Source organism: Neovison vison, chromosome 8 (genome assembly GCF_020171115.1).
Source record: "Neovison vison isolate M4711 chromosome 8, ASM_NN_V1, whole genome shotgun sequence".
NCBI classification, from domain to species: domain Eukaryota; kingdom Metazoa; phylum Chordata; class Mammalia; order Carnivora; family Mustelidae; genus Neogale; species Neogale vison.
Window position 1 is genome coordinate 12,856,400 of NC_058098.1, and position 13,055 is coordinate 12,869,454.

At 55.1% G+C, this 13,055-nt stretch overlaps 1 protein-coding gene across 3 annotated transcripts in view; it reads left to right on the top strand.

The window, feature by feature from the left end:
- Positions 1 to 13,055, top strand: part of SULF2 (sulfatase 2) — a 112,605-nt gene that overhangs the window by 77,850 nt on the left and 21,700 nt on the right. For all 3 annotated transcript variants that reach the window (XM_044262887.1, XM_044262886.1, XM_044262885.1), the window contains exons 5-6: positions 7,078 to 7,247; positions 12,308 to 12,458. In XM_044262887.1, coding sequence (XP_044118822.1) covers positions 7,078 to 7,247; positions 12,308 to 12,458 — 321 coding nt within the window. The remainder of the gene's footprint in view (positions 1 to 7,077; positions 7,248 to 12,307; positions 12,459 to 13,055) is intronic.

Here is a 13,055-nt window from a genome sequence, read left to right on the forward strand (position 1 = left end):
AACGTCAGCTGAGAATAGACCCATATGAAAATGAAAAGCTTCCACAGAAGAAAGCTGTCAGATGCTCCGTGGCCTAAAAACACCCTATCCCACTCCCCTTCTGGAAACACGAGCACATTTGGGGATCCCTCCCCCCCCCCTTTGACAGGGGATCACTACTGATGGGTCCCCTCACTGAGTCTGGTCAGTTCAGGCCCTGGTGGCAGAAACCACGTGTGACATCACCTGGACAGCGCCCCCTACCGTTGCTCTGTGTCTCACTCTGCACAGGGCAGGTCTCCACCCCCTCCCAGGTGAATTAATTCCAAAGTGCTGGTGAGGGGATTTATAAGCTACAAATACAAATTGTAGTGTCTTGGGGCTGAACCCACTGCTTCCCTCCTCCTAGACTCAGCACAGGCAGATCCTCCAAAACCTAGAAAAATCCACCCTGTCCTTGTTAAAATTCCTCACCACGTCCATGCCTGGTCTCAGAGCAGCCCTGTAATCAAGTTATCCAGAGACACTCAGAGTCCCTTTGGGGCTGATGACGGGACACACAGCGGCTGTTTTTCCAACCCGTTTCCTGCCACAGACACATCTCTCCTGTGAATGAGAGGAGCTTGTGGGAGGATTCCTTGGCCCCCTGTTAGCGGAGGCCTGGGAACAGAGGGGATGGGGGCCCTTTGGAGTCAGAGCTGGCACGGGTCCAGGGTTAAGACCTAAGGCGGGCAACAGGCAGTGGGGGCCAGAGCGTTGGGAGGGAGCCAGAGGGAGCTGGGGCTTTCAGCAGAGGCCGAGCCGGGGAGCCCGTGCTCCAGCAGCCTGAGGAGTGAGATAGATGTCTCTACTAGGGTTCAGTGTAGGCCTTAGTGGCTTCATTAGGTGGCCCAGCTGGGGAAGAAGTGACAGTCCTTCCCTCGTTCCTTCATAAGGCCCTTTGAGGACTCAGTCCTGAGTCACTATTCCCAGGACCAGATGCCCTACAAAGGGTCCTGATGGCAAGGTGGACAGATAGGCAGCGACGATGAGAGAGGAATCATACAGCACACGCGCTGAGAGCCCAAGAGGGCTGGAGAAGGTGGGACTGGCAGCGAAAGGAACTAGGAATGACTCGGGTCAGATTGCAGAAGAGCCTTTCAGGTGGGGAGTAGACGAGGCCCAGGTGGCACAAAGGCCCTGAGGGATGGCGTCCTCTGTGAACTTGTAGTGACCACCCTTTGATCCCGAATTTGTGGTTCTCTGTTCCGGAGAAGCCTCCCTCATATGCAGGAGGGGAGCAGGTTGAGTTGCTACTTGCAACTTTGTTTGTTATCGAAAGAAATTACTGTAGGCCACCAATGTGGGACGTGATGAAGTGACCATGAAGGAAGCCTACACTGGATGATTCTAGAAAAAGACAAGGGAGATCTGTGTGTAAAGCCATCAGTAGGGCTTTGGACATAGGGCTGAAGGCAAGAGCATGCTGCAGAGAGAGCTCCTCCAGGCCCCTGTTCAGATGTCACCTACCTAGACCACCGTGTGTCAAGGGCACTCCCCCAGCTGATCACCACTGACCCACCACACCTGTGCGGAGCACTGGTCCACTTATGTCTGTCTCCTCGAATTAGAATACAAGGCCCTCGAAGGCAGGCATGTGGATTCATTGTGTTCCCTGCTGTGTTTGTTGAATGACTCAATGAATACGCACAGTGTGATCTGATCAGCCTGAACAAGATGCCTAAAGCAGTGCTATAAGGCATGTAACAACACATCTGAAAAAGTGCTTCCTGGTAATGGACAAAAGGGGTCAAGATCATAAGCAGGGGTGAGGAGTGGACTGTTTTCAGCTTCGTGTGGAAAACACAGGCATGTGATTCCTGAGGAAGAATGAGTAGCGCTAACTTAGACGTAACATGGAGCGGATCTGATGAAATCATTGTACATAATACAGAACCGACCCATGTGTTTCTCGCCATAGCCTACACCGCATATGCCGTTACTCTTCAAAACCAGCATGAAAGGAAACTGAGGCATAGAGAGGCTAAGAAACGAGGCCACCCGGCTAGTAAGTAGTAGAGCTCAGGATTCAAACCCGGGCCATCTGGCTTCCAAATCTGTTCTCTGAACTAAGGCCCGTGGGCCAAGTCCTGCCCACCAAGTGTTTTTGTCGAAACTTTGAGCTTAGAATGGTTTTTCTATTTCTAACTCATTGAAAAAAAAAAAAAATCCAAAAAAGAGCAGCTTTCATGACACATGAAAATGACATGAAATTTACAATTCACCAGGCCTCTTGTTTTACTGGAGCGCAGACATGCCCGTTCATTTACTGGTGGCTGCTTTCCTGCTGCAGGGACAGTGAGACATCTGGCCTGCAAAACCTCACACATTTCCTAGCCGACCCTTTACAGAAAAGCTTTGTTGATGCTTAGTGTAAACCACCATATACTCATTAATAACTTTGTGGGGGGAAAGCGATGGAACAGATAAAAAAATACAAAGGCCTGAGGTCTTGCTCTGAGTACATTGCTTGTTTGTTTCATGACCTCGGTTTCCCCATCTGTCAAATGGGCACGAAGTCCACTTCTCAGAGTTGCCATGAAGGTCAGTTGAGCAAACATGTGACAACAATCAGAGCCCATGTTCATCGTGGGTTTTCTTAGTGCCGGGCTCCTTGCTGAGTGCTTTTATGCATTTGTCCTGCGCTCACACCACCATCTGGAGAAGGGACTGTTATTGGGCCCATTTTTTAGATGCAGAGACTGAGCTGCAGCAAGGTAGTGGTTGGCCCACAGATGGCAGGTGAAAAAACTGGGGAGCAAGCCCAGAGTTTCTGACTCCAGAGTCCTCGGCTTCATGAAATACTTTTGCTCCTTAAAGCAATGCGACTCTCTTCTCAACACAAACTGCTGTAGAAACTTCCCCAGGGGCAGGATCAGCTCTAAGATTCAGAATAAAAGTTTGACCTGCTGCCCAGGGAGCCAGCAGCTCAGAAGAGGATACCCTCTGTTACAGGTGACTTGCCAAGTGAGAGAATATCCAGAGGGAGGCTGGAGGGCTCCCCCTGGAGGGAGGGGGACAACCTCCCTTCCCTGCTCCACCGTCACCCTCCAACCAGGTCTCAGGAGCAAAGCCATCATTCTCAAGAGCAACTCCTATGGGCTGCCCAATCGGACAAGTTAACTAGCCCTGGGAGCCAGGAGACTCCAGTTTGGGGGGATAGCCTGAGAAATTTGGGGTGAACTGGCTTATCTCACCCAAGTTCAGACAAGAGGTAGAACCCCAGGCTTCCACGGGATGAAGTGTGTGGATCTCCCAGGGGGCACCCATGGGACACGTTTCTCTGGACATCCAGGCCCAGGCAAGAAGAGGAGCTTCCCATCATGCCAGCTGTGGTCCCTCGCTTGTCCTTACAGTCTCTGTCCCCCATCCCCAGCAGCCAGAGATAATCCTAGGCGAGTGAAAACTTCCTATCCCTTCCAGGTCCTCTGCCTTCTTGCTGCTAATGAGAATGCTTTTCCACACCCTGCACAGGACTGTGATCACCATGGGGACGGGGACCCGTGACCATGTCCCAAGCCCTTAACAGGAAGCCCAGCACCCTGGGAACAGGCACCCAACAAGTATTTGTTAAGTGAGCACATAAATGAGAAACAGCAGCAAAGGCCAAGCCTGCAGAATGAGGCAGGGCGTGAGACGGGCCAGCCCGGCCTGTCACCGAGCTCCCCAGGAGGGCGCCCCACACCCCACAGGCTTCCTCGGCTAAATGAACATTTGGGGGAAATGGATGCTTTTGCCCAGAGCTGCAGGCTAGCAATCTCCGCAGATGCACTGGTTCCTCTTGGTTTACTGATCAGAGTCGGTCGGAGGTCATGATGGAGAGGGAAGTGGGACACTGCTGTGGCTGCTAAGCTCCAATTAGGAACAAAGTCCCCAGAAGCTGGCATCAACGCCCACCTGCACGGGCATGGCCGGGAGGGCATCGGGGGGTTTAGCCCCTCACCTAGGAGAGCAGGAATGGGCCTGGCACAGGGCTACAGAGAGGGGAGTTCCTCATAATCTATCAGCTGATCACCAGGTTCTAGAAAATTCACTTCATTCATTCAGCTTGTCCAGAACTTAGCACCCCTGCCTTCGCCCTGACATCTTCTTTCTCCTGGACCCTGCCACCCCATCTCTATACCCTTCACCCAAACCAAAAACCAGGTGGCAGGGTGTGAGGTGGGGGAGGGGGGTGTGACTGCCCCTCTCCACATGCAGCCAATGGACACATCCTGTCTATTGAATCTGCTCCCAGCCGTGACTGGACAATGCCACTGTCCCCCTGGCCCAGGTCCCCGATCCCTCACTCTGATGTCTGGATGCTCCGTATTGTGGCCAGAGAGCTGGCGTGTCCTCGTGGGCCCGCCTGTGGCTCACTGCCCACCCCTGGAATAAAGGCAAGTGTACCCCCCAATCCACATGGATGACCAGATGCTGTAGCCGGCGGAGGTCGGCAGAGCCTTAGCTGGCGTCCAAGTGGCTTGGAAGAGGACCCCAGAAGGTGGGTGCTCTCAGATACGTGGGAAATCGGCCACACCACCAAGACGGCCAGTGTGAGCCCGCTTGCCAGAGCTGGCTCCGTGCTGGGTGCTGTGTCAAGGGCTTTTCATCTCCCAGCACTTGAGAGCCCCTACTGGCAGCCTGGAGAGGCCAAGCCGCTCATCCCAGCACACATTTCTAAACGTGATATCACAGGCCATAGGAGCCCCCGTGTTACCCTCCCCGGGAGGTAAACGGCCCCCTGCTAAGAGCTGCGATGCCTTCATTCTCTATTGCCTATGCAGATATCCCAAACAATCTGGTTTTGGTGAGGTTTTCGCCTGCACACAAATGGTGGTGGATCGTGCATGTCCCTCCACGGCCTGCTTTCCTCACCCGGCGCCAGGCCGGTAAGGTCTGTCCATGTCTGTCCAGGTGGCTCAAGTTTTTGCTTTCTGAGGGTGCTGGGTCACTGCACTATAGGTCTCTCCTGGGAAGGGATATTCGTGGTGGCTTTTCAGAAAACACGTTTCATCACAGCCCACTAGGCATGTCATTCCAAAAGCAAGCACTGAGGATAGACTTACTACAGAAAGCGGCGGCGGCGGCCCTCCCTGTGGCTCCCCACCGGCCCGAGGCAGCAGGTTTCAGCTGCTGGTCCCCACCGTGCTCATGGCCATGTCCGTGGGTCCCTCTGTCCTTTTAAGAACTTTCCCAGCCCCTCCAGGCCATGCTCCACAATGTAGCAGGAGCTCTTTGACTTAGGTGACCTATAATGTCATTTTTATGTGATAGGTTCTACAGAATCCTCATAGAAAACCTTTTGTCATTCCCCAAAAGTAGTCATAAAAAGTACTCCAGGAAAAGTATACAAAGTAGCAAGTGACTTTCTCCCCCATCTCTCCCTTTATCCCAGACCCCAGTTAGCACACTGATATCTGTCCTTCTAGATTCTTCTTTGGTGCTCAAAAGCAGATGGAGTTAGGGGTTTGGCTTCTCCTCTATACCCTGCCACCCTCTGTCCCCACAGAAATATTGGATTTTCCTGGTTTGAGAGTAACTCACTCTTTCCCTCAAAAGTGTGATCTCAGACAGCTTTCCATCACAGTAACTACGGACTTCCTTCCATGCAATGTCTGTCCAGCGCCGCATTGTATGAAAACAGCGTGAACTCATTAATCACGCCCTTGTTGCTGGTCACTGCAATACATTTCTTCTTTATGAACACAGCTGCAGGGGCCATCCTTATGCATCCGTGTGGTGTCAAGTGTCCCAGAGGGCGTGTCTTGGAAGCCCAGGCACACCCGTGGGTGTCCAACCTACAGTTCAGGGTAGAAGCTGTAGCCACTTCTTGACATTTTCGTCTGTAAAATATTACCTCATTTTGAAAGTGATCATTTGCTCCAGGGAGCAGCAGGTAAATTTCAGGAACTCGTTACCTTCTTGCGAGATTAGCAGCTAAAGATTTTTTACCAAGTTCAAAATGAGTTTAGGCAAAGCTCAGCTTCGCAGCTGAGCTTTTAAGGCCCTCCGTGTCTGTGCGTCCCTCTTCTTCCCCCTGTCCCCCGTCCCACTTGCATCCCTTTGTGCTGCTCCTTCCTGCTGACATTCCCCAAACACACAGCGTGCTCATTTTCTGCCTCAGAGTCCCTGAATCTGTCGTTCCTTCTGCCTGGAACACTTCCTCTGGATCAGTGATTCTCAGCCCTGGCTGCACACTGGAACCCCTAGGAGCTTTTAAAAAGCCCAGTGCCTGGGGAAAACCACAGACTAATTAAACCGGCATCTCTGGCAGTAGGCTCACACCTCAGCAATGCTCCCCCAAGGATTCCAGAAGGCAGTTGACGGTCAACCCCAATGACAAAGATCTTCCCGTGCCCAGCTCATCACTCAGGACTCAGCCCCAATGTCACCTTCTCGGAGAGGCCCTCCCTGACTGCCCCAGCTAAAGTATGCCCCCACTCCAGCTCCTTGGTCACAGCTTATTTCCATCATCTCTCACACATTTGTCACTGTCTTGGTTCTGGGTTTACATGGTCGGCTGCTCCTGCCCCCAGCACAGCACTCCCGGGAATACAGGGATGGCCCCACCCTGTTCAGCAGTATTTCTGGAACTTCCAGAAGACTTCAGGTTTAGGAAACAAGACTCAGGAGGCCTGGCTGCAATATTTACCAGCTGTGTGACATTAGGCAATTCACTTAACTTCCCTATGCCTTAATCTCTCGTTCCGGAAAACAAGAATTCGCATCACCCCTACTTCCTGCAGTTGTACAAGAATTAAATGACCTGATACAGGTAAACACAGAGCTACTCCTGGCATTCCGTGAGCACTCAAAAGTGTGCGCTAGTATTATTTTTATATCCGTGACAAATGGACGACAGATCGCAACTTCTCCCCATCCTCCTAAGCCCCTCTGCTTCTTTTTCTCCATTAGCGCCATCTCCTTGCTCACTGATTGGCTTTCTGCCCCTGGACGATCAGCAACCCACCTCCCCCCAACCCCGGCCCAGGGATGGGGCAGGGATTGTCTGTCTAAATGAGTACAGTGGCCCGGCTCCTCACACGGTTTCCTATCTCTCCCTGCCCCCCCGCCCAGGACTACCTGACAGACCTCATCACCAACGACAGCGTGAGCTTCTTCCGCACGTCCAAGAAGATGTACCCGCACCGGCCCGTCCTGATGGTCATCAGCCACGCGGCTCCCCACGGCCCCGAAGACTCTGCTCCCCAGTACTCGAGCCTCTTCCCCAACGCGTCCCAGCACATGTAAGCTCCAGCACCCTGCCCGCAGAGGCGCTGGGTGGCATGTGGGTGGGAGGGTCAGGCTTCAGGATGCTAATGGCATGACGGTGACAGAGCTGTGCCTTGTCTCAAATCCTCCTGGTACAAAGACCCCAGGAACACATTGCTCACTTGCAGTGACACTGGTCGCAAATCAGCCGGGCTGGCCAATGGGCCAAAGCCGGCAACAGGTGTTAAGTCAGGACCCTCGTCCTCCCCTGACTCCAGGAGGTCTGTGTGTGCATTGTGGTATAGTGGGTTTCCTTTGTGATCCTGTCTATTTTATGCATTTCAAATTGTTTTTTTGAGAAGGGGTCCGTAGCCTCATGAGACCATGGGTACTTTCCACAGCCTTTCCTGAGCCATTGGCCACGTGACAGGCTCCATGCTGAGTCTTTACACGGCATCGAACCCCTGAACAGTCACGACGACCCTCGGAGTATGATTTATCCATTCCTGTGTAACAATTAACCCGACACTGAGCAGCTAAAACCGCAAATGTGTATTGGGTCACAGTGTGTGAGTCAGACACCTGGGGGCAGCCTGTCCGGAAGGTTCTAGCGCCAGGCCTCCTGCGGTTCTAATCCAGGTGTCAGCCCGGGCTGCAGCCACCTGCGGCCAGCCTGGGGCACGCCCCCACGGCAGCCCCTCGGCAGCAGCCTCTCCGGAGGGTTGTTGGGGTGCCCTCACCGCATGGCAACCAGCAGCCTTCCTCCAGAGCAAATGATCTAAGATGGAGGAATGGACTCGGGGGCCTGGGGTAGGCAGAGAGAGGTCGAGATGGAAACCAGAGTCTTTTTGACGTAATCTAAAAATGACACACCATCGCCGTGCCGTTTTCTCGTGGTCGCACAGACCTATGCTGCCAGTGTGGGAGGGGGGACACAGGGTGTGGATGCCAGGAAGTGGGGGCCATCGAGAGCTACCCTGGAGGCTGTCTACCACACCTGGCATTCCCAGTTCACAGATGAGAAGACCGAGGCACAGAGAGGCAAGGTAACTCGGGGCCGGGAAACCACAGAGCCAGATTCGGGTCCTGCCCCCAGCCCCACCCCCTATCTCTCTGCCCACCCTTCCCTCCTCCCTCCAGCTGGCTAGTAAATCTCTCTGGAAAGTTCTCTCTCTCCCTGCCTCCAGCCACCTCCCGCTTAGCAGTGAGTGATACCCAGCAGCCCTTGCTGTGACATTGGGGCGACAAGGACAGGGCAATTTGGAATCCGCCTGAGTATTCCGGGTGTTTAATTGTCATTATAATCAGACTGCGTTGCCCTCCTCGTCCCCTCACTGTAATTACTTTCTGACAGCGCCCAGAGTGGCTCCAAGAGGAGGAGGCAGTGTGCTCAGCTCCCGATCCCCTGGTCTTTGGGGAAGAGATTGGACAGATGGCTAACGGCGTTCCAGGGGCCGCGGCATCCCCTCCCTCCCCCGCCGGCAGCCCCTCCTCTCTGCACACCTGAGTCGCCCACCGGCACCCCAGCCTGCTCTGAGGGGTGTGGGCAGCTCAGTCCCACCTAGGGAGACGCCAGGGGTGGGGAGCGGGGGCCAGGTCGGCTCCGCTTCTGCAGCTTCTCCTTTAAAGAGGTGCAGGCATCCCTCCTCCCCGGCAGTCCTCGCGTTTCATGAGATTGTTTGACATTGCCTGCTCATTTATTTTCCCTTTGAAATGAAAATTATAGAAATTGAACATGAGGAACGCCTGCTATTACTTACCCAGAGAATCCCTGCCGCCTTGTGAAGGAGGGGTATGTTTGGAGGGCTCTCCTGTCTCTGGGGTATAATCATTTGCAAAACAAAACCAAAAACCAGAAACTTCTGCAGCTGGGATATTTAATTATGACAGTCAAGGAGGGGGGTGAGGAGGAGACAGGGCCCTGCTGGTGGGTCAGAGTTCTAGATCTTTCTGTCCAGAGGCTCCTGTCCAACTGCTGCCCAGTCAAGCTTGGTGTCCCCTTCTTGACGTGGACCTCGTGGGCTCTCCCAGACGCTGCCTGATGCGGGGTCCCACACCACCTGCCTGGGGCCCCATCCCTCTTCCACACATCTGGGCACACACACGAGTTTCAGACAGAGACACGCAGACTCACACGAACACATACATGCCCGCACAAACATACAAAGATACACATAGATATACACGTAGATACCCAGACACACACAAAGATACCCAAATGCACACACAAACATGAACACCGTCCCCATGGACACAGATACCCTCACAGATGCACACATACGCACAGGCACAGATACACAGACACAAGGATACAGACAGTTACACAAAGACATAAACACAAGCACAGGTACACACAGATGACATAGACCCAGACACACAGGCGTGTAAACACAGATCCACACCCAGACACACACAGACATACACGCAGACAGGTGCACACAGAAGCACAAATTGACACCCCAACCCCCACCAGCGCCCAGAGCTCCCTTTGAGGTGTGGCGTCTGGGGTCCAGGCCACGAGGACAGCCGGGAGACGGTAGGTGTTAGGCGGGCTCCAGGGGCACAGTGAGGGGCGGGAGGCATGTCCTCCTCCCCAGCAGAGGGGAGCGGTGCTGCCTTCAGGCCTGTGGCGAACACACCACGCATTCCTAGGATGCTTGAGGAGGTGAGGCTTTTCGCTCTTTGTTCGGCCAGCAGCTGGGTTCCTGTGAAAATGCCACCTCCTCCCTGGAGGAGCCTTGCCTCCTGCCGGAGAACAGCAGACTGGCCCGGGCCTCAGGGGGTCCCCAGGCCCTGCGGGCTCCTGGCTCTGAGATCCTGAAGAGGGCTCGGAGAAAGGGCTTCAGCAATCCTTCCACGGCGGGCCCGACACTCACCCCTCACTGCTCTCAAGGGCAGACACCAGCCTAATAGAATCTAATAGATTCAGGGATGATTGCTCAAAATTGCATCCTGGAATCCGTCCCCTTGGGCCTCCAGGAACAATTTTCCCATGCCGCAGAACAGCTCCGAGGGCGTGTCTACGCAGTCCCTGCCCCCAGCAGCTCCTCCATGGGGGAGGGGAGCTTGTTCCTGGGAATGTTCTACACGAGGGTCAAGCCCTAAGCTGGCCCACAGGAGAGCCAGGCCTTGCCCTTGATCAAAAGAGGCGGCTTATGGGGGGGCTGGATTTAGCGGTGGGAGGCCAACCAGGCACTTGAAGCAAAGTCCAGAAGGAATCTCCAGGCTTGTGACTCACCCCCACGCTACCCAGCAGCGGTCTCCATCACTGTCAGCAGCGCGCGCCCTCTCCCCAAGCACCCTGAGGCTCTGACACCCCAGGGCTGCAGACTATCCTGGTGGGGCACTGGGAGCTTTCAGCCCTGTCTACAAGGCCTGCTCGCCTGCCCTCGCTCCCCACTCGCCACCCCTTGCCCCCTTCTTAGCTGTTTTGAAAAGCCTTTGTCTTCAGTGGAAATGCAACCTTTATTTTCAGTTCTCACTGGGGAGGGGATCAGATCTGAGGGGAGCTAGACCAGCTCAACGGATTCAGATCTGAGGGGAGCTCAACGGATTGAGATCTGAGGGGAGCTAGACCAGCTCACCCACATTCTGTGGGGTGAAGAGGGCACTTCCCATCAACGGTGTACCCTACCCAAGATACTCTGCACATTGGTGGGGTGTGCCCGGGGCTTAGAGCCCAGGGCCTGGTATGAGCTGAGGCAGCCAGAGGTGCTTCTCCTTTGGGTTGGAGCCCTAGATGACTAGAGTCACCTGGAAAGTGCCAAAACCATGAACCACATTGACCTCTTTTGGCCAAGGAGGGCCTTGGCCAAAGTCACGGCCAAGCCCGGACGGACAGGAGGGTGTCAGGGAGGCGATTATATTACGGAAGCAGTGGGCAACCATCGACCATAGCGACTCCTGGAGTTCGAAGCCCAGCTCTGCCTCTGGCAAGTGAGTCCCCTTGCCGGGCCTCCATGTGGTCACTGGGGCAGGAACGGGCACCTGCTCCAGGGGCGGTGAGTGGTGAGGAGAGAGTAGGAGGTGAACCCTCCGAGCTGTGCCCCATACGCGGAATGTGGGAGGTGGTCTGTAGACCCCAGAGGTTCTGGTGATTTGTTCAGTATGACAGGTCATCACAGCAGACCCCGCGACAGAAGTGCCCCCGCCCCGCGCCTGCCCCAGCTGCACCGCCTGCTTTTGACACTGTGGGCAGGTCCCCCAAGCTTCTCTGACCCTGTTTCCTCTTCAGTAACTGGGAGATGAGAACAAACGGGAAGAGGAATCGTGACAAACGTACTTTCGGGCGCCCTCCTCACGTTTTGGGCCTTGCATCCATGACTACTACTGACTTGATTTTTTAGATTTTCTTTTTTTTTTTTTTAAAGTAATCTATTGCAAAAGGAAGCTCTGTAGTCGTGTCTTCCCCACAGTAACCCTCCCTTGCCCAAGGCAACTGAAGGATCACGGCTAGGCTAGGGAATTCGAGGGGGCCCGTGCCTGCTGGAGGCTCTGGGCCTGACCCTCTCCCCATCTTAAGAAAGAGCGGAGCGAACTGCCGGAAAGTGTTAGGGGTCTCACAACAGACTGACTGGGGCCTGACGCAGCGGGCGGGCTGGCAGAGATGCACCGGGAAGGACTCATGTTCTCACTGTGCGGCTCCGGGTCACTTAAGGCTGGGTGACCCCTGGTCCCCCCACGTGCACACCCCGCGCTGGGGAAATGCTGGTGTAAGGCTTAGCAGAGCCCCTGATGCGCCACCGCGGCTTCCCCAGATGGGCGCTCACGCCGTGCAGGACGCTGTCACCCTGAGACATGGGGGCCTGGGGACTTGAGGACTGGGGATCTGGGGGCCTGGGGACCTGCAGGGCTGGGGACTTGGAAGACTGTGGACCTGGGGGGGGGTTAGGGGACTGGGGATCTGGGGGGCTGGAGGGCTGGGGACCTGGGGGCTAGGGGACTGCAGATCTGGGGGACTGGAGACCTGCAGGGCTGGGGACTTGGAGGGCTGGAGACCTGGGAAGCTGGGGGACTGCAGATTTGGGGAGCGGGGGACCTGGGGATTCGGGGCAGCCCCACACCCGGCCTGACCCGGGTGCGTGTTTGCCCGCAGCACGCCGAGCTACAACTACGCGCCCAACCCTGACAAGCACTGGATCATGCGTTACACGGGACCCATGAAGCCCATCCACATGGAGTTCACCAACATGCTGCAGCGGAAGCGTCTGCAGACCCTCATGTCCGTGGACGACTCCATGGAGACGGTAGGCCGCCCCGAGCTCACAGCCCTCCCTGCCCTCACCCCGTCCCGAGCGCCACCAGCTGCAGAGGAAGGGAAACGGAGGCAGAATGAGCCGGCAGAGTGACAGCCCCGGGGAAGTAGCCACGAGCGGTCCCAGCACAGCCTCTGCCCTCGTGGCGTGGACGAGCTCAGCCAGTTCCATTTGGTACATTTGAGGCAGCTTTACTGAGACGGAATCCACGTGCCGTGTCATTCCTCAAGTGCAGAACCCGGTGGTTTGACTGTGTCGCAGACTGTGTGACCAGCACAGTCAACTTTAGACACGCTCATTACCCCACACGGGAGCCCCGCGGCCCTCAGCCATCAGCCCCGGACTGCCTCACCCCGGGTCCTCAGCAGCCTCCAACCTGCTTCGTGTCTCTGCAGACTCGCGTCTTCTGGACGCTTCCTAGAAGTGGGATCCCATGACATCATGACATGTGATCTTCCGTGTCTGGCCGCCTTCACTCAGCATCACGTTTCCGAGATTCATCTATATGCTAGCTCACATCTTTCTTTTCATGGCTGAATAGTAGTCCATCGTATGGATACACAAATTTTTTTAAATTTTATTTATTTA